Source organism: Protopterus annectens, chromosome 15.part0, assembly GCF_019279795.1.
Source record: "Protopterus annectens isolate FY-2018-M chromosome 15.part0, PAN1.0, whole genome shotgun sequence".
NCBI classification, from domain to species: domain Eukaryota; kingdom Metazoa; phylum Chordata; order Ceratodontiformes; family Protopteridae; genus Protopterus; species Protopterus annectens.
The window spans coordinates 254,687,691-254,713,033 of NC_056749.1; the positions used below are offsets into that span (position 1 = coordinate 254,687,691).

At 41.3% G+C, this 25,343-nt stretch overlaps 1 protein-coding gene across 4 annotated transcripts in view; it reads right to left on the reverse strand.

Annotated features, from left to right (window-relative positions):
• The window catches only part of AIFM1 (apoptosis inducing factor mitochondria associated 1), a 774,257-nt gene that overhangs the window by 590,933 nt on the left and 157,981 nt on the right, over positions 1–25,343 (reverse strand). For 2 of the 4 annotated variants that reach the window (XM_044057008.1, XM_044057011.1), the window contains exon 4: positions 8,571–8,639. The exons of 1 other annotated variant lie outside the window; for it this stretch is intronic. In XM_044057008.1, coding sequence (XP_043912943.1) covers positions 8,571–8,639 — 69 coding nt within the window. The remainder of the gene's footprint in view (positions 1–8,570; positions 8,640–25,343) is intronic. One more of the 4 variants, XM_044057009.1, reaches the window with a different exon arrangement.

Below are 25,343 nucleotides of genomic sequence, written 5' to 3' on the forward strand. Positions count from 1 at the left end.
CAGAATGACATCCATAACAGCTTTGGATAAAGGTGTTGGCTGGTTGTTTAGGTGATTTGCCATGCAGCCAGGTTTAAAAGTCTTGAGCTGGCTGTGTAGAATCAGATTGTCTCGCTGGGTGAGCAGGTGAGGTATGTGTGGCAAAATCCATGGTGGGCCCTGGGCCATGGTCCTTAAAATTGGATACCAATGTTGACATGGCCAATCTGATACAACGAGAATCATTTGTGGCCTCTCTAATCTGACTTTCAGCAGTACCTTTGCTAGAAGAGGCAGTGGAGGAAAGGCATAGACTGTTAATGTTTTCCAACTGAATGAGAGAACGTCCACTTTCCAAGCTAGTGGATGGACGGTCCTTGTACAAAATTTTTGAAGTTGGTGGTTGTGGGGGCTTGCAAACAGATCTATGTCTCGGCGTCCCCATTTTTGAGCTATCATTACAAATATTTGTGGATCTAGTTTCCATTCGTGTGGATCCATGATGTTTCTGCTTAGGTCTGCCAATGTGTTTTTCTTTCCTGGCAGGAATTGTGCTTGTAATTGAACCTGGTAAGACAGTGCAGTGTTCCACAAGGTCATTTCTTGCCGGCATAGAGGGTAGGAATGTGTGCCCCCTTGCTTGTTTATGTACCACATAACTGTGGTGTTGTCTGTCCTCATTAGTAGTTGTCCTGGGTGTAGAAGGTCCTTGAAAGCTGTTAGGCATTCTGCACTGCTAGCATTTCTTTTTGATTGATATGCAGGTGTCTCTGATCTGTAGTCCATTTGCCCTGAATGCACTGTCCTGCCATGTGTGCTCCCCAGGCATAGTCCTTTGCATCTGCTGTCATAGTTTACCTGGCTGTGGGCAAGGTGAAAGGCTGACCCTTGTTGAGGTGACATGCCTGTGCCCACCATAGAAACTCCTGTTGAAGGCAGGGAATGAGTGGAATCATTGTTTCCAAGCTGTGGCTGTGCTGAGTCCATACACTTTTCAGGTACCATTGTAATTTCCTCATGCAGATTTGCAAATGGTATTAGTAGAATGCAAGATGCCATGAATCCCAAGGCCTGCAGAATTTTTCTTGCAGTGAGTTGGGTCTTTGTTGCCATTATTTTGAAATATTGAGACAGTTGTCGTTGTTTGTCTGGCATGAGATAAGCCATCTGGGCCGTTGTATTCAAGCTGGCACCCAGGAATATTATGTTTTGTGAGGGCACTAGTTTTGATTTCTTTTCGTTTACTGTGTACCCTAGGCAACTTAGAAGGTGTTTGACAAATGCCAGATGCTGTAAAAGAATGTCCTTGCTTTCTGCTTGAATAAGAAAGTCATCCAGGTATGGGTATATTTGAATTCCTCTTTGTCTGCAGTATGCAATTACTGGTGCCAGGCATTTTGTGAAGACCCTGGGCACAGTAGATAAGCCAAAGGGCAGTGCAGAGAATTGATAATGTGTTGAACCTGCAATGAAGCGGAGGTATCTTCTGCAATTTTGTCTGATAGGGACATGCAGGTATGCCTCCTTGAGGTCCAAAGTGACTAGCCAAGCATTCTTGCCCAGCATGGGAAGAAGCTGCTGAAGTGCTAGCATCTTGAATTTTGGTACTTGCAGATAGCTGTTCAGAACTGAAAGATCCAGAATGAGTCTCCATGCTTTGTCCTTTCTTGGAACTAGGAAGAGTCTCGAGTAAAATCCTTGTCCCTGCTCCTGTGTAGGTACCTGTTGAATGGCTCTCATGTTCATGAGAGCTGTAATTTGTTTTTGTGCCTCTGCCCTTGATTTGGTGGCAGGTTTGGCATTCCTTTGATCCTTGGTAAGGTATGAAAGTGGAATCTGTATCCTTGAGAGACAATGTTTAGAACCCATTTGTCTTTTGTGATGATGTGCCAGTTGTCTGCAAAAAATGCTAGTTTTCCTCCCAAGGGTGTTGCCAGGAGAGATTTGCTTGGTAGTTTGAGGACAGAGTCATTGTGTCTGCCTTCTGTTAGCTTGGGGCCTGTCTTCTCCTCCTTTCTGGGTAGCAGAACCCCATTGGCGAGGTTTGTCAGGGCCCTGTGACTGACCTCTGCACCTTGGGCGTCTGTATTTGCCCCTCTGTGATCTGTCTGAAGCTGGAAAGGATCAATTTTATGTTGGCAAATTTCTGCTGAAGCGAGGGGGTTGTACCTGTAAGAAATCCTTGACTGTTTGCATAGATTTAGCCTTATCCTCCATTTTCTTTAAAACCTCTTCTGCTTTGACACCAAATAATACATCCTGTTGTAAAAGTGCATCTAATAATTTTGCTTTAACATGGTCAGGGAGGGTTTGCTCTTTTAACCAAGCATGTCTACGAATGACTGAGCCAGTAACAGCTGCTCTACAGGAAGCTTCCAGTGAATCAAATCCGCATTGTAAAGTATGCTTGCCCACCTGTAAGGCTGCATGCAACAGATCCTGCATTTCCTTGAACTCAGGCTGTTCTGAGTGTGTGCTCATTTTTTGTTTTAACTGAGACATCAGGAATTGTTGATATTTCCACATGTGAAACTGGCAATTTAATGCTCTCATAGCCAGAGTTGCTGAGGTGTAAATTTTCTTTCCCCATCTATCTAGGGCTCTGGAATCTCTTTCAGAGGGCACGGGATTTTTAGCCATAGAAGCCTTTGCTCTCTTAGGACCCTGGGATATGGTTTCTGGGTCAGCTACAGGGAATTTTTGTGAGTCAGGTACTCTGTAGTATCTGTCTGGTTTGGCTGGAGCAGGAGGTAGAGAGTCTGGATTTAAACTAGACTCCAAGTAGACATCATCCACAATATCTAAAACAGGAGGAATAGCAAGAGGTCTGTGCTGGGGTAATAGAAGAAACTCTAGGAGCCTTTTCTTAGAATCTGAGTAATCCTGGCCTTCCTAGTAGAAATGTTCCCCTCATGGTATGTAATGTTTCCCCAAAGGAGTAGTCTTCAGGTGGAGATGCTGAGGGAATAGAGTCTTCAGCATCAGAATCCTCATAAGGTGGAAAGGTGTAATCCTGTTCTTCAGAAGAATCTGAGGAGAAAGAAACCTGGTCAGAGGATGCATAATCCTCATCTAGTCTTGGTCTTTTATCAGGAGGGGGATGGTAACCCCTGATAAAGGTAAGTAAATCTTCAGCCATCTTAAGCATCTGTTTCTTGGGCATGGGGCCTTGACCGGTTGACTGATGAACAGTTTTCTTAGGTTTTAAAGGAGTTTTAAGTTTAGCATAAGATTTAATGGTGAGAGTAGTCCGTCTGAAGACACCTTCTGCAACCAAAGGTGTTTCCTCTGCACCGGTGTCTAAATCTGCTCCGGTGTCGGTAGATGGCTGCGTCAGCCTAGTAGACTCCGCGTGGGAGTCGGCAGCTGTCTGGGGTTCCAGCTCTGCGATCATCAGGGACTGCATAGGTGCTTCACTGAAAACCGGAGAACCGGCATCAGGCCCAGCTGAGGCCTCGGGGTCTTGGCTTATTCCTAGGCTGCCTGTCCTTATCCTTGCGTTTTTTAAGAATTGCGGTCATCGGCTGCTCCGACGGCATGATATAATTGAATTTCCTACCAAAATAATGCCGTGCAAAGTCAAAACGGCATTTGATAGTGCGTTTATTAAACCTAGCGAAAAAAACGACAACCTGTGACGTCGTGGTCTGGGCCTAGGCAAGGAATACAAAAGGAATGGAAGTCCTTATGAGGTATTTGCTTCCCACAAGAAATGCAATTGTTAACTTTTTCTGACATCGGACTGAGGCAAGAAAATGTTCCCCAATGGGGTACTTAGCTTTATTGAAGACTTCGGACTGAAATTCAAATCGAAAATCTCAGGTGTCGGCCGACCGGCACTTGCGAACTGCTTCTGCTTCGGGCACCGCACGGCAAGAAAGACTGAAGAAAATTGCATTGGATGCCTCTTATATACCCCTGACGCACTGACGTCAGGGAGGAAGCAACAGCAACCGACACCAGACCAAGACTTTGGAATTCGGGCCGACTGCAGGACTGCCTGACGGCAGGATAACCCAAGTGTGATGACTGCAGCAGGGTAACACGATGAACAACCTCAACTTTAGGTTACTTAAGGCCCGTTTTTGCAGCTGTCTATATGGGACATTTTTTTCCTATTAGGTGGGTTAAAGTTCATTATTTGAAGCTGTACATGGCATTGTGTGTTTATATTAAGTTAACAGGTTCCAGGGGTGTTCCAGGGGGTTTTTTTTAGGGATTTTCATTAAAATGAATTCTTGAAAATGTGACATGGGTTCCTATGTTGCTAAGAAAAAAACTGTATAAAGGATCAGCTAGCCACACAATAGAGAATGCATGTATCACAAAAGCTAGAAACATAAATTTTTAAAAGCTGTCACACATAATAGGTGAAAATGATGACAACACTTCCCATACCATCATGGAATGAGAATGATCTCACAGGTATAGACAAAAAAGAAACCATGTTTAATTATATTAAGGAATGTAGAGTGCAAATAGGAGACAAATTTGGAAAGAAATGGGCATGTGAATTTCATAATGAAAGGATTTTACGATGGATATCCAGCAGAGTATCAGGGATAAAGGAAAATAGGAGCACTTAACTTTATTGCTAGAAAAACTCCAACAGTGATGGGAAGAGGGAAAAATAGTAAGGCAGATTTGTAGTAGTAAGGGGTTACTGACAAGGAATGAGGATTATGCTGGCATGTATTTATATTCCATCTAAAACTGCTATTATAGAGCTTAAAAAGTTTTTTGGAGAAACAATTCGCTTTCAGCAAGAAACATTACTTAAATGCAGGGATTGGAATTTCATTTGCAACAATGATGGTGTATATGGGGGGGGGGTCCTAGAAGGGAAACTATAACAGGGTAGATTTCTGAAGAAAATTATAAACATCTTTGGTATGGTATGGAAAATGCAAATCCAGTAGAAGAAACTCAGAGAATTTTCCTATTATTCCCCAAGGTACTTTACCTGGGCTAGATTAGACAGAAATTATATTTGACAGGAACATGTGAATTTAACTGAGAACTTTGACACTCACCCATTAACTATTTTAGATCCTGTGCCAATAATTACCAAGATAAAAATGCAGGATAAGGAAGTAAAGATGAGTCACCATCTCATTCCCACCTACCTGTTAAAAAGAGAGGAATTTAAAGAATGGTTAGTGGAAATTATTTAGGATTTATTAGTGAAGATAGAAAGTCCTCCAGAAGTTACAGCTAGTGAATGGATTAAATTAGAGTTTAAAACGGTAGAAATTAAAGACTTATGGTTAAGAAAGAATTATTTAGAGGGGTTGACAAAGCTTACAGTATTACAGACTAAGGGGAATCTCACTGAATAAGAAGAGGCACAATTGCAGAGTGCTAAATAAAAAATAAGGGAGTAAATGGATAATATGCATTAGTTTAGAAAGATTGGATTTATTATAAAAAACAACTGTGTAATGGCAGAGCACAAAAACTTTAGACAACAACTTCGGTAACAGGAAGTAGAAAGGGTTGTTGTCAAACTCAGGGAGCCTATAACAAGAAAAATAACCAGAGATCCTGTAGAGGTGTTGAGAGATATTTTGGATACTTTATAAAGCAGGGAAATAAGAAAAATCAAGAAAAAGCACAAATGGTAACATTTATGGAATACTTAAATGTGCCAGGTTTAGAGGTAGATGAGGCTCAACAATTAACCATTAAAACAGGAGGAGATGAGACAGAAAGGGTGATGCATAACCAATCTGCAGGAAAGTCTACAGGAATACTTCAGTACACTAAGCGCAATCTCGGAGTTGATATATTTAAGTAGCAGGGGGAGTGGGAGGCCCAGCCCCCCACATGGGGTTTGCAGGGGGGCTTGCCCCCCTGCTTATACTTGGAGAAGAGTAATATGGTTTGTGTTTTGTTTGTTTGTTTCTGTATGTACTTGTGCTGGAAAAGTGTTGGTATCCTGTGTGTTTTCAGGATATTGAGTTTTCGGGATTTTGAACTTTCAATATTCTGTAGCGCTCCAAAACATACATACTTGTTCCTTGCCCAAGTCCACATCTCTGAAGCACTTACAATCATGATATTTTATCAGAGTTTTTCAGTTGCAGCTTGAAGAGCTTTCATCTATTATTTCTTCCGAGAGCTTGTTCCAACTGGTAAGTGTAACAGCAAAGCCACCAAGTAAAAATACTATCCTAAAATGGGTTACTATGCTTTTGTTGCTATTAAGAGTCATTGTGTGTCAGGAAGAAAAAAAAGTTATGTTTCTTTTGTAATCATTCCTTATTTGTTTATTTACTTTACTCACTGTAGAGTGGGTGTGTGGGATGATCCTTGTTCCCTTTTCATCTATGACCTGGGTGCAGAAGGCACAAAGTACAAGCAACGAATTCAATTACAACATTTCAAAGACTACACAAGTATCAGAACTTTGATAATACAATTTTTGCACAGGCTAAAATCTTCTATACTCCAACAATTGAAAACGGGTTTATATCATAACATCGAATTCGCATAACATCGAACAGCCATAACCTCGAATGTGCCGTTCATCGAATCTAATTATATATACCAACTCCGAGGTCGCACTACAGTGAGGAAAGGGCATATTTACTGATCCTCACTGTACTGCGATCCCACAAGTACAGATTCGATGAACGACACATTCAAAGTTATTGCTGTTCGATGTTATGCAAATTCGATGTTATGATATACACCCTTTAAAACCATTTAAAGTACCAAAAATTCATGTAAATTTTGTAAAGCTGTAAAGAAAAGTTCCTTCAGAAGAGGAATGGAGTCAGGAGATGAAAGACAAGTATGGCGTGAGAACAAGGCAGACCAGAAAGTTATGAAAAAAAGACAGTTAAAGCAAAGGAAGACTTTGGTAATTAGTGGAGTGGTTATAGTCATTGATTGGAGCAAAAAATGTTTGTGTAGTTATACTACTACAAGTACAGGTAGATCATATGCTTTGTATAGGTCATATGTATGGCAGCAATGTTAGTAATTTTTCTATAAAGCATCACTCTTTGTGCAGTCACAAAAGGAAACTAAGTGTAAGGCTTTCTTCGTGATCAGTTGCTTTTTGATAGTTTGGGGGTTTAGTGGTTTATACACAATGCATTTTCTGTGATGTGCTAAGGTACGTCTGAATGAGCATTTTATATTAGGGAACATAATTGTTTATCCACACACACACACACACACACACACACACACACACACACACACACACACACATGGAATCATAATAAAATGTCTTGCCCTGCTATGTCAGGACTAAAACATCAGAACTAAAACACCAAGAACTCTCAGAAAACTGCAATCTCAAAATGATAAACATAATGTACATACTCAAAAATATCATTTTGCAAGGGGGTTTTATCATATTGTCCCTCAATGTGGTGGCTCTTCTTTGATACTCCTGGTCTCTAAATATACTACTACTACTGCAATTATCACAACCTCAGAATAAAGGGGAAAAAGTAAAACAAAACAAAAAAAATTTCTTTGTGTGTGTGTATTAGATACCATGGTCAAAATAAATGAAAGAAGGCCGAAAAGATCCTAGATGGAAGCTCGCTAATCTGTACATGTCCCATAATTTTTTTTTTTTAAGCAAACATGTTTGATGAACTTTGACGGACTTTTGAAAAATATGACCCCTAATAAAGCAACATGAAAAAAACAAAAACAGGGATTTTTGGCTTGTTGGTAGGGGATCTTGAACTGCTACATAAACTAATGTATGTCAAAAGTGCATCAACAGCTCGGTTTTAAGGCTTCTCAGTGCTGAGCCACATTTATGCCTTTCACAAGATCACAATGGGTGGAAATGAAATAATTTTCACCTGAACCTAGGAATCTTGGTCTATACTAATAAACATCCTCAAGTTTCACCTCTTCAGGTCATGAACATCATGCCTTTAATTGCCTCTGTACGAGTTGATACTGAGGGATGTGGCAGCATTTCTTAGCAGTCTTTCCTCCCCAAGAGTAAGAAACAGTAGTATTTAAATCTAAGGGCAATTCACATTTAAGAGTCATGCTGTCATAGCTTAGTCATAGGAATTTTTTTCACATTTAAATATCTCTTCTATCAAATTAACAAAGCACAAAAGTACTGTAATCAAAAAGGTAAGATAAAAAGCACAATTCTCTCTACGCAAACATTAACATTTTATTATTCATATCAGGGGTTACTTTACAGACTTGAGAATTTTTGCAGTCATTCTTTACAATGAACATCAAGATATTCTTACATTGTTCTCTGTCTCCATTACTGAAGCCACAGCACTGACTACCCTTAAAATGGACACTTCCAAAACTCCCCGTGTACCTTTGTCTTGCTTTCTTTCTGAAAAATACATACTTACCACTTAATGAAATAATCAGACATCTCCCCTATAAGATGTTTAGTAAATTAAAAAAAAATAATTAAGATGACAGTTGCTTTAAGAACACATCAAGTGTGATTCATGTGTAAAGCATAAATACATAGCACTGAAATGAATGGACAGCTATGTTTTATCTTATGGACCACCTGCATTCTTACTGTTAATAAAGTACACACTGGCCCAAGTCCCATTCTTTCATGCTCATCACCTCACCTGTCTCACCTGCACTTTCTGCTACTGCTGCTTCTGAAACTGCAATGGTCGCTTCCTGGGATGGACCTTCTGAAAAGCAGAAACAATCAAATGTCTAACTGATCTGTAAAAATGTTAATGGTTCTAAATAATTTCTCTCAAATTGAGAAAATGCACTTTATAGTTTATCACAAGTGCAATAAAGCTTTTAGGGCATTCTCAATTCTCACCAATATATTACAGTGGCAAATCTTTCACCATAATAACTGCAGATACACCCTCTCTGGCACTCCCCTCCCTGCAAAAAAAAAAAAAAATAGCTGGACTACATCTATTTAAAATAAAAATGCTTGATGAATAAGTAGTTTATAGTTTATCCATAACATCAGTAAAGGTCAAAATCATTCCATTACTCTTGGTCTATATGGAATGCAGTTTGTATAAAACACGTGTATTCACTATATCAGCCGATCTGCAAATAAACCTTCTATTGTGGTCACATGTTCGGATTTCCTCTTATTATTACTTCCAACTCGACAGTTTTTTTCTCTTTTTTCTGAGCACGGCAGTCTGCCCAACACCTAGCAGTGCTCACCACAGCATAATGCACTGGACTAGGATTAAAGTCAGCTCTAGTCTGCTCACTAAAGACAACCTCTATTACAAAGACCACCACCTTATCACAGAATTTAGTGTACTCCCCAACTCACATAAAAAAATCCATCCACAGCAGTGGGCTGGAAAAAGCCATTACAATCACAGGCAGATAGTGTAAGGGTAATAAACATCCCCTCCACAGAACAGGGCTGGTTATGGATAACCCGATACAGTGAGAAATTGCAGTTGTGTACACGTACCATAAATGTAGATGTTCGAGTGCATTCACTGTTGTAGTCCTGACTTGTGGGATTTCTGCCATGAAAGCCCTTGGCTGACCCAACTACCAGAGAAAAAATCTCCCTCCTCTAAGAGCTGATGGACACCCTGATCGATGTCAGAACACTCTGGTAAATAGGCAGCCAGATGACATCATGATTTCAGTTTTTTCTAGTACCCCTGAAGGTAGAAGTCCCCAAGATGGGTCTTAAAGTAACAGATCTAAGACAGACCATCAAAGCAAGGGAAGGGACAAAAAATGAGGAGAAGGAGGGATGGAAAGCAGACTGCAACAGTGAATACACTCTTCTATGGTAAGTGTACACAGCTATACTATGTTTTTTGTGTTTCACTGTTGCTGTCCTGACTTCTGGGATGATTCTCAAAGCTTTAAAGGAGAGTGGAAGGTAGATTCGGGAGAGGACAAGCTGTCCTGCAGAATGGCAGTGGCTAATCCTGCTCTGGACCTGGAAAAGGCTGCTGTGTGGTAGTGCTTGGTGAAGGTATGCACAGATGACCAGGTAAGCAGCTTCCAAAATGTCCTTGGTAGGGACTTCTTTTCGAAAGGCAGTTAACGTAGCAGTAGCCCTAGTAGAGTGAGTCCTGATAGCCTGAGGTAACTTCTGACCATGATGGCTATAACAAAATTAGATACAGTGAGAGATCCATTTAGAGAGGGTCTGTTTGGAAACTGGTTTTCCTTCAGAATTGGTGGCAAAGTCCATAAAGAGGTGGTCTAATTTTCTCAGTTTTAGTTCTGTTAAGATAGCAACGGAGCTGCCTATGAACATCCAAGGACTGAAGGACTCTTTCCCCTTGGTTCTAAGGGTTGGGAAAGAAGGTAGGTAGGTGTATGGCTTGATTCAAATGTCTGTCACTACCTTGGGCATAAAGAAAGGCAGACTCTGTCCAGATGGAAGATGAGGAAGGGTTCCACCGTAATGAGAGCCTGCAGCTCAGAAACTCTTCTAGCAGAACTGATCGCCAGCAAAAGGGTAGTCTTCCAAGTTAGAAACTTTAAGTTAGCAGAATGCGGGGGTTTGAAAGGAGGCAGAGTCAGTTTTTCCAAAATTGAACTGAGGTTCCATGGAGATGGTAGGTTGTTTCCTGGAAGGCCTGATGTGACTCATGCCCCTAAGGAATTGTCTGAGAAGGGGGTGTACAAAGACAGGTGGAAGAACAGGAATATGGGCCAAAACAGAAGCATGAATTTTAATGGAGGAATAGGACAGGCCCTTGTCAACCAGATTAGCCAGGTAATCTAGCATGATAGAGATCTTGGTTAAGAAAGGATTATGGCCCTGTTGTTGACACAAACAGAAAACCTTTTCCACTTAGCAGAGTATGATTTTCTAGTATTGGGCCTTCTGGCATCTTTCAAGATGTTTTGAACCTGCTTGCACAGGCCAGGATCGATCTAGGATGTGGAAATATCCAGGCTGAGAGTGTGACTGTCTACATGCTGGGATGCACAATTTCCCTTATCGTGAGTCAGAAGGTCCAGTCTCTAAGGTAACTGCCATGGATTCTCATTGGTTAGGTTTATTAGCAGAGGAGATCAGTGTTTCTTGGGCCAGTCTAGGGCTATCAATATTGCCCTTGGCCTCTCTTCCCTTAATTTCAGAAGGACTCAAGGAACCAGAGATTGGGGGGGTGCACAGATGAAAAGGGGAGTCCAAGGGAATGAAAAGGCATCTGTCTTGAAGGCTGAGAGCAGGTTGCTCCTGGAGGAAAATACTTTCAATTGAGTATTTTCCTTGGTGATGAAAAGGTCTATCTGGGGGCTCCCCATTTCTTGGCTATGCTGAGAAATGTTTCCCAATGCAGATGCCATTCATGGGGGTCCATCAGGTTTCTGCTGAGGTGATCCACTAGAATGCTTGAGCTCCTGAAAGGTATTGTGCCAAAAGGTGCAACCCCACAGAGTGGGGCAGTCTCCCAAACCTGCATTGCTAGGCAACAGAGAAAGTAGGAGTAAGTGACCCCTTGCTTATGTATCACATGACTGTGGTGTTTTCTGTTTTTACAAAAGGATCTCCTGATTTCCATTTCTCTCTAAATGCTACCAGGCCTTTATGAACTGCCGTAAGCTCTTTCAAGTTAAAGTTTGTCCCTGAACTGATATTCACATTTTCCTTGTATTTGTAAGTGTTTGAAATGAGCCCCCCCCCCCCAGGTTATCTCTGAGGCGTCTATAGTGACAGTTTGCTCCTGGGGAGTGAACCTGAAAGGAAGGCCCTGGTTCTGAGCACAAACTTGTGTCCACCATGCAAATTCCTCCTTGAAACAAGGAATCAGCCGTATCTTGGTTGAAAGGGGGCTGTGCATGCTGGCACCATACATTTTTGAGGTATCACTGGAGCTTCCTCATGTGCAGCCTGGCCAGGGGATCATGAGTATGCAAGATGCCATGCAGCCCAGTGTTCTGAGGAATTCCCTGGCTGTGAGACATTGTCTTTGTATGATGGTTTGGAAGTACAGAGTCTGGAAAGAGACCTTTCTGGAGGTCACACATCTTAAAGGCATTATCAGCACAAGAGGCCTGTGAATCTGCCTGTGAGCAGACTGCAGGAAAACAGTGCGACCAGTTTGTAGCTTTGATTCCCTCACTTACTAATGCTGCTCTGGGCTTGGTCTGGGACAGAATGGGGAACCATCCTCCTAATATCTGCACTAGGCACCTCCAACAAATACCACAAGAGAAATGCAGTTGGTCACAGGTTTCTTCTCTTAATTTCCATGTAGACTGGTTAAAGCACTTGCTTCACAGCTTACGCCTTAAACAAGAGATACATATTTGGGAAGCAAATGGCAGTAACTAAGAAAATTATTATTTTGAACTGGGATACAGGATCTGAATTGCCTATCCATACTAATGCCTTGCTAAGGATAATGCTGCGGACTAAAAAAAAATTTCTACAGCTCCTATTTCTCCTCCCTTGCATCAACTCCCCCCTACTGGTTACATCTTCAAATCTACTCATTCCCTCTGATATTGCTGTACCTTTCTTAAATCCCTGCAATCCAAAACCTTCCTTACACTCTGCCACTTATCTCATTAAACAATTGATTGCTCCCTACTTTCATTATGATTATCTCAACCTGTTCTATACTCTACCTGCCTCCATTACTCCTCTTTGTCTTTCTGACCTCCTTTCATCCCCATTTAACTCCAGTGCATGTTGGCTCTACGAATTCTCAAGCCTGTCTTCTCTCCTCCACAGCAGTTTACTGACATCTCATCATCTATTTTCCCCTCTAAATATTCCTCTTCCTAAAATCAAAATTCCTCCCTCCTACACTATCTATTCTAAAATAAAAAAAAACTTCTGCTACTATCCATACAAACACAAGTTCCACTTCCCCTCTGTGGCCCTACTTCTATCTGGTGATATTCATCCTAACCCAGGACCTCTCTTCATTTCCTCCTCCAATAACTCTACCCCTCCTAGCCAACAGGTCCCTACCCTGCCAAAAAAAACACATCTCATTCTACTCAATGAATATTAGAAGTATACTCAATAAGATTAGTGAACTCCATGCATGGATTGCTAACCACACCCCTGACAATAATCACCCTAACAGAGACATGGCTGAAACCACACATCCCTGATAGAGATATTCTTTCCTCAGGTTATAATATACTTCGCCTTGATCGCCATAAGAAAAAAGGGGGTGGAGTTGCCATTGTCTATTCCAATCATTTAACCCTTACTTGTCTTAAGAAACCAATCCCATCTTTGCCTCCAGCTGAAATCTTGGCAGCTAACTTTAAACTTAATAACTACTCTACCATCACTGTAGCAGCCATCTACATACCTCCAGGTGGCAATATTCCCCTGCTGGAAAACTTTCCCTCATACCTCTCGGAACACTCTTTCCTCAGTGATGTTAATATAAATTGGCTAAGTCTAAATGCCCCTAACTCTACTTCTTGCATTAACCTACATGGCTTTACACAATTAATATCAGAACCCACCCTCTCCAACAATTCACACATCCCTAGTACTTTGATTGCATATGTATCTGACCCTTCCACATATCATAACCAAGAAGCCCTACCCAACTCCCTTAGTGATCACTCACCAATAGAAGTTCTTCAATTTACTCCCCACTTCACCAGTCCACATAGATATTTAACTTGTCAAACTAACTTCTGCCCTGGGACCTTTAAAACTCTTCTCTCAAGAATTAATTGGAACCATCTTAGTGAACTTCCCCTTGACGAAGCAGTCCTATCATTCAGTTCTATCTTTCCTAAAATACTAATTTCCATTGCACCTCTCCACACAGTAAGAATAAAATCTAAAATATCCCCATGGCTCTCCAAGACTACCCATATCCTAATGATGAATACAAACAGGATGTGGAAAACCTGGCCGAAAACCAAGCTCCCTTCTGAATTGCAAAAGTACAAAGAACTTAGAAACCTGACAAAAAAACACATTGCTAAAGACAAAAAAGGATATCTATATTAACCCTCCTACAGTACTAGTTTCTAATCCCCCAAAACTTTGGAACTCAGTCAACTAAACACTGGATCCTGGCAACCCTTCCTCCCTTAATCCCCACACAAATAGGACACCTGAAGAAACTGCCTCCATCTTTAACACTTTCTTTATTGAATCCATATCGAAGATGATTAACACCAACCCCTCTTCAACTAACAATTCTAAAACCTCTGTCCCGTCTCATACCTGTAACTCCTCCAACATTTTTTCCCTCAGACCTGTATCCACTACTTATATCAAATCTCTACTCTCCAGATTAAAACCTCTTCAGCCAACATTCCTCCCTATTTCCTCCAGTAAGCAGCTTGATGCTCTTGCTTTCCCCATTTCGTGCCTCTTTACTCATCCCTCATCAGGCCCATAATTGAGTACAATGCCCCTTTTGGGATGTACCTTACCAGACACCTGCAGCAACTGGAAAGACCCCAAAAGTACCTCACCAAGAGGATCAAAGGGCTCAAACAGATGCCATATGCTGCCCGGTTAAAGAAACTCCAGCTCTACTCAATGGCATACCGCCTGTTCAGAGGCGATCTGTGCCTGACGTATAAAGCCATGTCCAACCCGGAATTAATGGACATGCTGCACCTCAGAAAATCCAAATCCCATCGAGCTACGTGCTCAAGAGACTTGAACCTCAGCACTGAAATAAATAGGACATGCTGGAGGGACAGATTCATAACCCAGAGGCTCCCTTCACTCTGGAATAAAATCCCAGTCCAGGTTAGGCAGAGTCCCTCATTGACTCTCTTCAAGAGGAATCTTGATGAGTGGATGGGAGATCGTAGGTTTACCCCGGGTATCACTTCTGTGTCACTGTTAGACAGAGGTACAGTATACTAACCTCGAAAAAGGGCATAGCAAAATAAATTTAAAATGGGTGGCGAAAGTCAAACACATTCTGGCTAGGTTTATAAATGCCCTAGGGCAGATAGCCTAGTATGAACCTATTTCCATCTTGATTAACCGCTCTGAGTCAAAAGTTCCTTTTGGAAAGAATTTTTCTCTCTACCTATCCATAAAGGAGGTAACTTCCATGAAATCTCTAACTTCAGACCCACAGCCATTTTGTCACCTCCCTCTAAAGTACTTGAAAAATGCATACACAACCAAACTCTGCAACATCTATTACAGGAAAACATGTTCACTCCCACTTAATATGGATTCCGCCCTACACACAGTACAACCACTACCCTTAACTCCATTACCAACACCATTTCCCTGGCTCAAGATAACAAAAAAAGTGTCTCCTGCATATTTCTCGACCTCTCAAAAGCCTTTTACACCGTCTCTCACTCACTACTCCTGACTAAACTAACCTAAACTTCTACCCCACTACTGTCACTTGGTTTTTCAGCTATCTCACCGATCAACTACAATCAGTGAGATGGCTCTCTGTACTTTCTCCTTCTCTCCCTGTAAAAATGGGCTTTCCTCAAGGATCTGTGCTAGGCCCATTACTATTTAATAGTTTTACCAAACTACTCTACACTTCTTGCACTCGGTCATCCCTTGTACAATATGCAGACAATTCTACAGTGATCACCATCTCTCTCCCTCCAGTCTCTTCTCTGCAACTCAGGCTGCCTTTACATCAGTGGAAACCTGGATCACTAATAATCAACAAATTCTGAACCCCCCAAAAAACAAATCCTTGCTCTTTCACCCCAAAAAAAACATTAACCATCTCAAATCTACTTTCTCTATACTGCCTCTGAATAACACTCCAATAGCAGCAGAACCTAGTACCAAACTCTTAGGTGTCACTATAGATGATCAACTTAAATTGGACTTACACATCAACATTTGTATCTGGAAGACCCATCGGAAACTAGACCTTCTTCTATACAGAAATAAAAGGTTTCTTACTTCCAAAGCTAAAGTAACCTTCTCTCATGCCTATCTCCTACCAAGCCTACTATATGGTTCTCAAATTCTCACAAACTATAATGACACACTCCTAGCTAAACTAGACTCACCTATAACAAGGTAGCAAGATTCTCAGCACAACACACTTACAAAACCCATCACTATGTCTCACTTAAATACTTAAACTGGCTTGGACTACCTCACTCAGCTTCAGATAATACACTCTGTCATATATCAACCTTTCTGCTGTCCTAACATATCACCTCTTATATCTCACTACTCTCCAACTAGATCACTCTGTAGCTCTGACCAAGACCTACTACTTGTCTATAAACCCAAGACTAAAATTGGATGCAACCTCTATAGCTATCATCCATCGCATGACACAAGCTTCCACTACAAATTAGATCACTAAATCAACCTAAACAATTCAAAGTAGCTCTTAAAAACTCTCAGGCCCTGTCACTGCACTCACCCTCCATAAACTGCCCCTCAGTCCCTCACTGCCCACTATCAGCCAGCAAACTATTATTTCATCTTCTACTCTCTTAACTAACACCCTCTATCCCTCCTTACCAATCCTACACCTGACACTTTTAAGTCACAACTGTTTATTCTTTAGTTCAACTCTTCTTTCTCATATATCTCTTCTATGTCTACACCTGATAGTAACTTATGTTATACTGAATTATTACTTCATGACTGTATGAATATGTCTTTACTTTCACTGTCATCTTTTAAATTATGGCTTGTAAATAATTTTAGTGTTGACGTTTTGTTAACCTTTTTGAAAATTTGCTGTATAATGTATTGGAGCTTTTCTCCCTGGGGCTCTGCTGAAAAAGGGGGGGGGTCTATATTACAACATTGACCTAAAACAAGTTCGAACTTTGTAATATCGAACCCTAAAGTCCAAAAGTTGAAAATAGTGAAGCCGCAGCACGTAGACATTTTTCCCAGGGGGATAAAAATATATAAAATCGGTGGACCGTTTTTGGGGCTTTGCTATTTCTTCCACTGTGGTGTGATCTCTGAGTTGGTATATTTAAGTACAGGGGGATGGGGGGCACTGCCTCCCATGTTGGCAGATGTGGGGGGGCATAGCCTCCCACTTTAGTTTAAAGTTAATTTTTTTTTTTTTTTGTCACGAAAGAGCAATTTTTTTCCCTGGGAAAAAAATCGCTGATCTGTGGTTTTGGTTTTCTTGGGTTTCGGACTTTAGGGTTCGATATTACAACGATCTAACTTTTGTAAGTTCGACTCTGTGATATAGACCCGATAAAGGGTTATTTCAGCTCAGTCGGACTAACCCAGTCAACAAATATAAAATAAATAAATAATAAATAAATGCAGTTATTAACTATAACTGAAGTACTGAATATTAGGAGATAAAATAATTATAAATGGAAGCTTTACAAAAAGGAAGGAGAAAATTAAAATAAATGGAATTTTTAGAAACAACAGATGCAGAATAATGTTCAGGTGGAGGAGATATGCAGTTTAAGGGAAGGCAGGAATTGAGCAATTTATGTAATGTTGGCGTGAATAACACTTATTAGAAGGAAAACATACATACTACATAATGCATGAATATGAAAATGTTAATAGTTTGTTTTCTTTTCTATTAATGTATGTGTGCTTATCTCTTAAGATGAAAATTTATTATTTATTGCCATTTGATTACCGACAAAAGTTAGAATGGGTATGTACCAATTTTCAGCTAATAATTTTACAATCTACAAGAATAATACAAAACCATCTACAGTTTAAATAATCATACCAAATATGACACAATGTGAAAAAGTACAGTTTTGTACCTACCATAAATGTAGATGTTCGAAGATCCACATTGCTGCAGTCCTTACTTATGGGTAGTCCGCTGTCCTCGGTCGGCCCGAATACCAAAGTATTAGGCTGACGTCGGTCATGGGTGCACAGCCCTGACATCAGAGCGTCAGGGTATAAAAGCGCATGACCGACGTCATATCCTCAGTCTTTTCTTGCCCCAGATGTCAGAAGGCCCTAAAAGAAAGGCCACAGCCAAAAAACAGAATACCTTCCCAAAAGATATGCCCAACTACAGCCATCACCCAAACCATATAACCATGCTAAGCTACAGAGGGAAGGAGGGAGGGAAATTGGACTGCAGCAATGTGGATCTTGAACATCTACATTTATGGTAGGTACAAAACTGTACTATGTTCTTCATCTCACATTGCTGCAGTCCTTACTTATGGGTAGAATCCCAAAGCAACGGAAAGGGAGGTTGGAAAAATCATAAAGCATTAGGGGCTGCTAAAATGCCCTGTAATATTGCAGTGGCAAATCCAGCCCTAGACTTAGAATAAAGAGGAAGGTGGTAATGTTTAGAAAAGTATGTACTGAACTCCAAGTGGCTGCTTCCAAAATATCCTTTGTAGCTACCCCTTAGAAAGGCAGTAGAAGTTGCAGTAGCTCTAGTGGAATGAGGTCTGATTCCAGTCGGAATCTCCTTACCATGATGGGAATAACAAAGAAATACAAAACCCAATCCATTTAGAAATAGTTTGTTTTGAAACAGGTCTACCCTGTGAACCCAAAGCAAAAGAAACAAACAACTGCTGAGACTGTCTGAACTCCTTGGTTCTGCTCAAATAATAACGCAACTGCCTGTGAATATCCAAAGTATGCAAAATCTTCTCCCCTTTATTTTGAGGATTTGCATAAAAAGTAGGCAAATGAATAGTTTGGTTTAAGGCCACACTAGAAACCACTTTAGGCATAAAGGAAGGATTAGTACGCAAAGATACCCTATCCTTATGAAAAATCAAGAAAGGCTCCACTGCCATAAGGGCCTGTAATTCAGAAACCCTTCTTGCAGACGTAATGGCCAACAAAAAAGCAGTTTTCCATGACAAATACTTTAACTCGGCAGTAGCTGCAGGCTCAAAAGGTTGTAGAGTAAGCTTTTCCAACACAAAATTGAGATCCCAAGCAGGAGTAGGAGCTCTACGTGGGGGTCTTATGTTCTTTGCCCCTCTGAGAAACTGCTTAAACAAAGGATGAGAAAATAAAGGAGGGTCACAGTCATAATTAGCCGAAATGGCTGCAGCATGAACCTTTATGGAGGAGAAGGACAAACCTTTGTCTAATAACTGAGTAAGATATTGTAAGGAAGCACTCAAATTAGGCTTGGAAACATCAAAGTCTTTCCCTTTGCTCCAAATAAAAAATCTCCTCCATTTATCAGCATAAACTTTCCTTGTACTAGGCCTCCTGGCCTCCAAAATAACCTTCAAAACTTGTTGTGGAAGCTGAGAACCTCCAGAATCTAAAACAGAATATGCCAGGCTGTTAGATGCAGAGACTGAATTCTGACATTGAGAAAGTGATTGCCCTCCTGAGACAAAAGGTGTGGAATCAAAGGCAGAGGCCATGGAGGCTCTCGGACCAAACTCCTCAGTAGTGGGTACCAGTGTTGTCGAGGCCAATCCGGTGCTATCAGGATTATGGATGGCTTGTCTTGTCTGGCCTTCAAGAGAACCTTGGGCAGAAGAGGTAGAGGTGGAAAGGCATATACATGAAGATTGTTCCAACTGAATGACAGAGCGTCCACCTTCCAAGCTGTGGGATGAAACCTTTTGTGCAAAACTTTGGCAACTGGTAATTTAGTGGAGAAGCGAACAGATCTATGTCTGGAGTTCCCCATGACACTGTCAACTTTTGAAATACCTGAGGATCCAATTTCCACTCGTGAGGATCCACTATTTGTCTGCTCAATACATCTGCTAAGGAGTTCTGTGCTCCTGGTAGAAATCTTGCCTGAAGATTGAGGTTGTAACTGAGAGCTGTCTCCCACAAAATCATCGCTTGTCTGCAAAGAGGGTAGAATGAGTTCCCCTTGCTTGTTGATGTACCACATGACAGTTGTGTTGTCTGTTAGAATCAACACCTGCCCTGGGTGAAGTAAATCCTTGAAAGCCATCAATGCAAATTGTACTGCTAACATCTCCTTCAAGTTGATATGCAAATGTTGAAGTCTGGCAGGCCACGTGTCTTGCACCCATTTTCCATTGAGGTGTGCTCCCCAGGCCTTGTCCGAGGCATCCGTCGTTAGAATCTGACTCACCTCTGGTCGGGTCACAGAGAGTCCCTTGTTTAGGTGACATTCCTGAGCCCACCACAAAAATTCCTTCTGAATGCAAGGTATTATCTGAATGACAGTGTCTAGATCCTGGCAGTGTTGTGTCCATAGATTTTTGAGATACCATTGAAGCTTCCTCATATGCAATTTGGCATTGGGAAGCACCAGAATACAAGATGCCATGAACCCCAAGGCTTGAAGGACTGTCCTTGCAGTCAGCCTGGACTGTAGAGACATTTGATGGAAATAAAGTGAAAGACTTTTCTGTTTGTCCGGGGTCAAAAAGGCTATCTGGGAAGCTGTATTCAGTCTCACACCCAGAAAGCACATGTCCTGAGAGGGTACTAGACTGGACTTTGTTTCGTTCACAGAATACCCTAGGCATCTTAACACTACCATCACATACTGTAGATGCTGAAGAAGCTCATCCTTGTCTTGTGCCATAATCAGGCAATCGTCCAAATAAGGATAAATTTGTATTCCTTCCATCCTGAAAAAGGCTATCACTGGAGCCAGAACCTTTGTGAACACTCTGGGCAGTAGATAAGCCAAAGGGCAATGCAGAGAACTGATAATGTAAATTTCCAGCTCAAACGCAGGTACTTCCTGCAACTGGGCCTGATAGGAACATGAAGATAAGCCTCTTTTAGATCCAGAGTTACCATCCAGTGATCTTTTCCCAGCAGAGGCAAAAGCTGTTGTAATGTCAACATTTTGAACTTTGGAATGTCCAAATAAGTGTTGAGGAGAGATAAATCCAAAACCGGTCTCCATGTGTTCCCTTTCTTTGGTACTAGAAACAGGCGGGAATAAAACCCTAGACCCACTTCTGAAGGAGGTACTGGCTGTATGGCTCCCATGTGAAGAAGTAATGAAATCTGTTTGTGAGCCTCCATCCTTTGCCGAGGAGGAATGTCTGGCATACCTTTGAAAGGAGGCAATGTATGGAAATAAAACTTGTAACCTTTGTTTATAATGTCCAACACCCATTTGTCTTGGGTGATTAAAAACCAATTTTGCTTGAAGAGAGCTAGCTTTCCTCCCAAAGGAGCTGCCAGGCAAGAAGAATCTGGCAGCTGAAAATGCAGGTCATTGGGCCTGTTTATGAAAGGACTGGCCCCTACCCTCACCAGCAGATTGAGCAGGCGAACTCCATGTTCTAGGCCTAAAGGTACTCTGAGCTCTGCCCCTACCACGCCTAGATCTACCCCTAGACTGGGAATCAGAAGAAGGGTACGTCCACCCCTTAGCAGGCCAATTTCTACTAAACTTAGGAGGTTGAACCTGCAAAAAATCTTTAACAGTCTGCATAGACTTAGCCTTGTCCTCCATTTTCTTCAAAACAGACTCCACAGGAGGACCAAACAAAACTTCGGACTGTAAAGGGGCATCCAGAATTCTTGACTTAACATGCTCAGATAAATTCTGATCCTTAAGCCAGGCATGCCTACGAAGAACTGAACCAGTGGCAGCCACTCTAGAAGAAGCCTGCAAAGCATCAAAGCCACACTGCAAAGAATGTTTCCCCACCTGTTCAGAAACATGCACCAAATCTTGCAATTCTTTACACTGTATGCCCTCTGCCAAAGCATCCACTTTAGATTTTAGCTGAGAAAGGAGGAAATTCTGATATTTCAACATATGAAACTGGCAATTTAAAGCCCTCATTGCTAAAGTAGAAGAGGTATACACCTTCTTACCCCATCTGTCCAAAGCTCTAGCTTCCTTATCTAGAGGAACCGGATTCTTTACAACAGAAGCCCTAACACCCTTAGGCCCCTGACTAATAGTTTCTGGGTCCGCCCTAGGACTCTTATATAGGTATTTATGAGCCTCAGGAACCCTATAATACCTGTCCGGTTTAACTGGTGCAGGAGGCATAGAATCTGGATTAAATGAGGCCTCCGAAAAAACATCCTGAACAACATCCAAAACAGGAGGAATAGCCAAGGGTCTGTGCTGTGGTAAAACAAGAACTCTCTAAGCCTCTTTCTGGAATCTGAGTAATCCTGTCCTTCCCACTTAAAATGTTCCCTCATAGAGTGTAAGGTTTCTGAAAATGAAAAATCCTCTGGAGGGAAGCAGAAGGAGTAGAATCCTCTGCATCGGAATCCGAATAAGGAGGAAAATCTTGAATATCTTCAGCAGAAGACTCAGAATCATCTGAGGCCTGCTCCAAAATTTCCAACTCTGGCTCTACCCTGGGCCTCTTATCAGGAGGGGGCATGGAACCTCTAATTAAAGTAATCAAATCTTCTGCCATTTTAAGCATATGCTTCTTAGGTACAGACCCTGAAGAACCAGAACTAACTCCAGAAGAAGGCAAAACAGACCTGCCCTTAGAAGGAGCCCTAGAAACAGTAGCAGAAGGCCTAACCCCTTAGGCAAAGAAGGGAGAATAGTAACCTGAGAGGCCCCTTCAGCCTGACCTGACTCCTGTGAGGCCACATCCTGTAAAATCAAGGTTTCCCCCTGAGACTCAACAGAAACTTCAGCCGGATCCACCTGTTCTACTGCAGTCTCTAAAGGACCGGCGTCCGAAATGGACGAATCATCCTGTCTAGGCTTTACAGATTTGTCTTTACGCTTCTTCGTGGAAGCGGCCGGAGGATCCGACGGCATATTATAATTACACCGTTTGCCAAAGACTAACCTAGCGCAATCTAGCCTTCTCTTAATAGTGCGCTTATTAAACCTAGCACAAAACCGACACCCAACTACGTCGTGCTCTGGTCCCAAGCAAGGGATACAAAGCGAGTGGTAATCCCTATGCGGTATCTGCTTCCCACAAGAAATACAATTATTCACTTTTTCTGACATCCGGTAAATAACTGAGGCAAGAAAAACAAAATGCTCTAACGGGTACTTAGCCCAACTTGGTATGTCTGAAACTCCGAAAACGAAAAATTTCAGAAAGCCGAATGGCACTTGCAACGCTGCTTCTGCATCGGACCATGCGGCAAAAAAGACTGAGGATATGACGTCGGTCATGCGCTTTTATACCCTGACGCTCTGATGTCAGGGCTGTGCGCCCATGACCGACGTCAGCCTAATACTTTGGTATTCGGGCCGACCGAGGACAGCGGACTACCCATAAGTAAGGACTGCAGCAATGTGAGATGAAGAACATCATTGGTTAAGAAGAGCTACGACTTATATGACTGAATATTTAGAGAAATTTTAGCCAGTATTACAGAGATATTAAAGGTAAGTTAGCATAATATAAATAGGAATTATGATATGAAGTTAAAGAAAAGAACAGGATTTTGGCATATTTAAAAAGAGTCAAAGGAGAGAAATTGATTGAAGTAAGGAAGTTTGACGAAGGGAGTAAGGAGGTGTGAAGTATGAATAGGCACTTGTTCATATTTAGGGATATATTTTATCCTTGTACTGAACAAGAGCAGAACCACATTTTAGCTAGAAGTCTTTCAGAATTGGTTTTAAAAAAAAACTGAAGGGCGGGTACTGACCTGACACATCAAGGTAAGGGGTTCCAGACCTTAGCAACACGGTGTGAGAACAGGCCATGCCTAGCAGATTTGATAGGTTTGTGGATGGGGAGGTTTTTGGTAAATGGATCATAATGACCGGTTGGAAACATCATTTTGCAGAATGGTATTTAGTGTTGGACAAGCAGATGGATGCTGGATAAATTTTATGGGTGGCAAGAAGCTGTGTACATGTCAGTTGATGGGGCAGTTCTAACCAATTTAGGCTATCTAGTGCTGTACAGTGGTGGGTTCTGAAATGGGGTATTTGATGCAAATCTGGATACTATTATATCACTGTTCATGTTTTGATTTTTGCTTTATGCCTACAGGTTAGTAAGAATTGGGAGTGCCATAAGGTAGTCAGGGGAGGAGATAAGCAGTGATAAGTGTAGTTTTAGTTGTGTTGATGAGAAACATTTTGGCCTTATAAAGCATCCCTAGTTTCTTGTGATTTTTTATGCAATGTTACATATGCAAGACAAATTTCATATTATCATCCACTACCATCCCAAATAATTTGCTATGAGAATTGACTTCAATGATGGAAATGACAGAGAAGATTTAAAATTTTGTTTTTTCATGGACAGAAAGACTTGGGGAAAAATTAGTTTTTTTTTTTTTTTGGTTGGGCTTGAGCTGTAAGTTACAAACCCATGTTTTAGTGTCTGTTAAAGGTTTCAGAGCATTTTGTTTGCCAATGCCACGCTGTCAGATGTGCATAAAATGTGGAGTCATCTGCATATTATATTAGTGAAGACTGTTGTGCGGAGGGTGTTAGTGAGATTATTAAAGAGGGGACCATGGATAGATCCTTGTGGTACACCAGTGATGACTGGAAGACATGGAGATAGAAACAGTGGACTGCCATTTTACTGATGGACACCTACTGGACAGGAAAGTTTTTGAACCACAGAAGAGTGGGCTGAGCTAGACTTAGCGAGGACATTTGAAGCAGACGTTTGCTGTAACAAAATGTGTCGAATATTTTAGACAAGTCTAGAAATATGGAAGAGACTAGTTTGTCATTACCTCTAGCTTTATCGACAGCATCTATAAAGTTTAGAAATGCAGTGTTAGTACTACAGGAGGGACAGAAGCCATATTGTGTGGTGAATAGAAGTTATTACTGCAGAAGATAGTTTAACAATTGTTTCTGAATACATTTTTCAAGTATTTTGGAGAGGGGATAAGATTGCTGTAGGTCTAAAATTAGTGACTTCTGTTGAATTTCTTCCTCTGTGTAGACAGATGATGTGTGATTTGTTCCAGAGACAGGGAATGCAGATTGCTGGATGGACCCACTTATAAGGATTGAGACAGAATAGGTAATGCGCTTGGCTACTATTTTAAGGTATTCACTTGGAAGGTCATCAGCTGATGTACAGCACATTTTAAGTTTACGAGTAGTTTTATATAGGATGCAGGCACAAGTTTGAAGGTGAAGGTGGATGTGGTAATATGTGGCTGTTGGGCAAAGTTGGGATTGGATGTTGGGGAATCCTTGGTTAGGAAAGCTATACTACCTATGAAATAAGAGCTGAATTATTTTGCAGTTTTGAGTGCGAGTTATTAGGAGAGGGGTTATGGTTGAATTTTTGGCGAGGATGTAAGATTTCTTTAATGGCTGACTAGAATATTTTAGGATGTTGTTTATTATTGTTCTGAAAGTTGTTATAGTATAGTCTTTTTGTCTTCATCTATCTGCATTTTAGTATGGTTGCACAACATCCTGTATTTTGAGATATTTTGGTATTTTCTACTTTTGCCATTCCTTCTACAGTTTTCCTCTATCCTACATTAGCATTCTTCTCTTTTTGGATAGTGAAATTGCATTTCCAGGAAGTGCTACACTATTTAGAAAGCCATAAGGAATTGACTTACAGCATGATGTAGGATGTCCCAGTTAACAGACGACAGGGTA